The sequence below is a fragment of the Hevea brasiliensis genome, chromosome 18 (genome assembly GCF_030052815.1).
Source record: "Hevea brasiliensis isolate MT/VB/25A 57/8 chromosome 18, ASM3005281v1, whole genome shotgun sequence".
In the NCBI taxonomy this organism is placed as follows: Eukaryota; Viridiplantae; Streptophyta; class Magnoliopsida; order Malpighiales; family Euphorbiaceae; genus Hevea; species Hevea brasiliensis.
The window spans coordinates 44,938,681-44,942,480 of record NC_079510.1 but is presented as its reverse complement, the minus strand read 5'-3'; the positions used below and the strand labels follow the sequence as shown (position 1 = coordinate 44,942,480).

Below are 3,800 nucleotides of genomic sequence, written 5' to 3'. Positions count from 1 at the left end.
AATTGTTAGAAACATAAATTAGATCGTTATAAATTACATGATTAGATAATATGTGTACCTAGAAATACGTTTGTATCCATAATTTTCTGTGAACAATGAAGAACAGAAGTGAAAGAGTAGGCTCACAATTCTCAATATCCACAGCTTTCAAATTCTATATAAATTATATCTGATATTAAATGGAGTTATCGAAATATATATATATATATATATATATATATATATATATATATATATATATATATATATATATAGAATTGAGAGTTGGGACCTCTTTCTTAGTGAGTTTATGGACAACCTGACTCATTACAGACTTACCCAATCATATGATTCAATCCATTTAAATATTATCGATTTCTAAATTTATTATTTAATATTATTATTTAATTTATTAATAAATTTAATAATTAATTATTATTAATTTATATTCAAATATAAATAAATAATCCAACACTGAGGCCAAAACGTGTGCACATCGGCTTGCCAACTTTGCATAATTCCTCCCTCTAGGTTCTGTTGGATGCAGCTCCTCCTCCAGACGTTACTCAACAGTTATTCCATAATAATATGAAGACCTCAATATTATTTTATAATACAAAAAGTTAAAAGTTGAAAACTTATTGGTTATATTATTTTTAAAAACAAGTTTTAAAACAAAAAAGCTTTTTCGATTATTTAATATACCGATATGGCATGTAGGTACTTATCCCCCTTGAGGATGGTAGAGACAACAACACTCCCTGACAGATTAAGACACTAATTTCTTTTCTATATGAGACATCAATATCAGAAACAGGGAGAACTGTAAAGCATTTTTAACCTTTCAATGCAAAACTTTTTCCTTCAGCTATAATAATGATGTCTCTAGAAAAAAAAATCACCAATTTATATAATCCATAGCCATAAGCTAGCCATTTTCCTTCCCGAGATAAATCAACCATTATTCCACTGAAGGCCATTTATGTTAAAAATCAGTTTTTTAATGATAGTGAAAACGAAAAAACATAGAGCATGCTTTTGATTTTCTGGTTTCTAACAAGTAGAAAAAGAAATATGTATGTAAATGTTTTTACAAAAAGAAAGCCAGAAAAGAAAGAAGAAAAGTACATGGAAGAAGCTTTTGATCAGGAAATGCTACACCATAATTTGAACTTGTTGTCTTGCCGTGGTACCATGAAGATTGCATTCCCCTGGACTCATCTTGGTTCTGTTCAGGACAAATTTTATGGTGACAATTGCTAATTTTATCCAAGCAAACTGGGGTCTCTAGATAGATAGAAACATTTTTCTTGTTGCTTGTACACAATCCATTGTTTCCTCTAACATCTAGTCTTTCGCCAAGCCTTCCAATGAACTCTTCTGGGAGTAGTAGTTCTCCACTTAGCTGATTGTTGCTTACATTTAGCTGATCAAGATTTGGAAGTGACCCCAAGCTTGGAGGAATTGTCCCAATGAGGCTATTGTTGTCTAGAGAGAGAGCAGTAAGATTTTTCAACGAAGACAGAGAATACGGTATTGGGCCTGTTAACCCACATCCTGACAAACTTATTGATGCGAGCCTTTTAAGGGACCCCACAAACAAGGGTATCTCTGAATTTATAGGATTGTGGTCAAGTATGAAGTACTGTAACTGTTCCAATCCTGAGAGGGTTACAGGCATTGGTCCATTCATAAAATTATGGCTCAAATCAAGCAACAATAAGCTCTTTAGCTTGCCCAAATTTTGAGGTATCCTTCCCAGAAGCTTGTTAGAGCCCAGATCCATTTTCTGGAGAAGATTAAGCTGACCCAAAGAATGAGGAACCTGCCCTTCAAGACTATTCCAACTTACGTCCAAAATGTTCAAACTTTTTAGCCCTCCAATCTCCTCAGGAATTTCTCCACTTAGATTATTGTAACTTAGGTCAAGTTGCTCTAGATTTAACAAGCCACCGAGCTCATGAGGGATATTTCCTCGTAGATTATTCTGGGACATGCTCAGAACCCTTAGGCTGGCAATGTGTCCTAAACTTGAGGGTATCTGTCCACAGAGAGCTGGATTGGAACCAAGAGCTAGATGCTCCAAGGAAGATAAAGTTTCAAAAAGAGTAGGAGAAAGAATGACAGGATCAGATGTTACAAAACAGTTAAAAATAGAAAGAACTTTAAGGTAAGGTAGCTTCTGCAAGGAACTTGAAAGATGAGCAGTAGTTTTGCAAGGAGGGTTAATAATATCAGGGCCAATATGAATCTTTGTGACATGAAAGATTGGAGGGTCTTCAGTGAGCTCACATTGAACACCAGGCCATGGAGTGTCAGTGCATGGTTGTGGGTGCACTCGAGCCCATTCAGGATCATCCAAAAGAGCACCAAAAACCTTAAAAAGTCCCAAAAGCTCCTCTTCCTCCATCACCGTATCTCTCCCATCCGAGTTTCTTGATAGTGCAATCATCACCTCATTGCCTGCCAAAACAAGTAGCACACCCAAAAGGCGAAGAGAAACAGAAGGAGCCATGAAAGAAGCAAGAAGCCAAGAACCGACTAAGAACTAAGAAACTAAAAGCCCAAAAAGATATATAAGCATGAAAAATTAGATGCAGAGAGTAGTGGACAGTGGAGACAAGATACCAAACAATGCAAGCTCTTTTACAAGCTTTGTTTGGTGAATATCTCGATGAGCAAAAGGAAAGAAAGAAAGGAATATATAGCAGTGGCTATCTTAATCCATGTGCCATTGTGCGAGACGGGGAGAGAGTAAAATTAAAGCTGCATGGAAACCCTTGGAAGTTGTCGTGGCCTTTGCTTTGGTAATAGATTAAAAGTGTGAAGAAGAATATGATAGTTTTAGGGTTGCACTTGCATGGAAAAGGAAGTGAAATGAGAGGACAGAAGAGCAACTAAACATGGAAAAAAATTTTTGAGCGGAACGGTCAAAATGGGAGGAGAAGGAAAAAGTGGTAAAGATGATGGGACGGAGCTCTACCTGAGCATCTCCATGAGACCGACGTAACATAGCAATGGCAATTGGTTTGCAGAGTTACTGTGCTCTGGGGCTATAGGATTTGGCCGCTGTCCTATTGGAATCTTTGATGCAGGCTAGGTTTCAAGCATATACCGCTCTTATTATGTATTATATTTGTCATTTATTATTTTTTTTTTTCCCAACATCTATTAGTTTCTCACATGTTAATTTAAAATTGATTGCTCACTCACATGAAATTTGGTGAGACATGATTGGTGGAATTGGGAATAGCTTTTCTTGGAGTTTGTTTATGAGTTTTCTTGAAATATTAAAATATAAAAATATTAATTATTTTAATAATTATGCACTAACCCTTAGATATTAACGATTAGTGATAAAATATTTATATAATAATTTAAAATAAAAATATTTAATAAAAATAATTTTAAATTAATTATTAAATATAAAATTAATTATATTATCTCATTGATTGATTATAATTAAAATATTTTTTTAATTTTTAAAAATTAGAAAAATAATTTTTTTATGAAATACTCTATCAATCTCTAAATGCTATAATAAATATTATGTCATTAAATAATAAAAATAAGAGAAATAATATTTTAATTAAATGAAAATATTAAATATTATCTTAAAAATCATTATCAAATAGAATTTATAATTGAAAAAATTATATAATGGAATTGATATATATATATATATATAATGATTTCATTGTAATCATTTATTATGATGGGTTGTACATTAGTCTCAGTTACACCAAATAAAAATTTCTATAATTAGCTATATTTTTTTTTTTAATCAAAGAAAATATTAGATTTCATTAATAAAAAAAGCT

The 3,800-nt window shown here is 32.6% G+C and overlaps 1 protein-coding gene across 1 annotated transcript; it reads right to left on the bottom strand.

The window, feature by feature from the left end:
• Window positions 1-1,042: 1,042 nt before the first annotated feature.
• LOC110646572 (receptor like protein 29-like) lies at window positions 1,043-2,697 on the bottom strand. Its single transcript, XM_058141047.1, has one exon. It carries the CDS (start codon window positions 2,492-2,494, stop codon window positions 1,070-1,072), a length of 1,425 nt encoding a protein of 474 aa, XP_057997030.1. The 5' UTR covers window positions 2,495-2,697; the 3' UTR covers window positions 1,043-1,069.
• Between the last annotated feature and the right edge of the window lie 1,103 nt (window positions 2,698-3,800).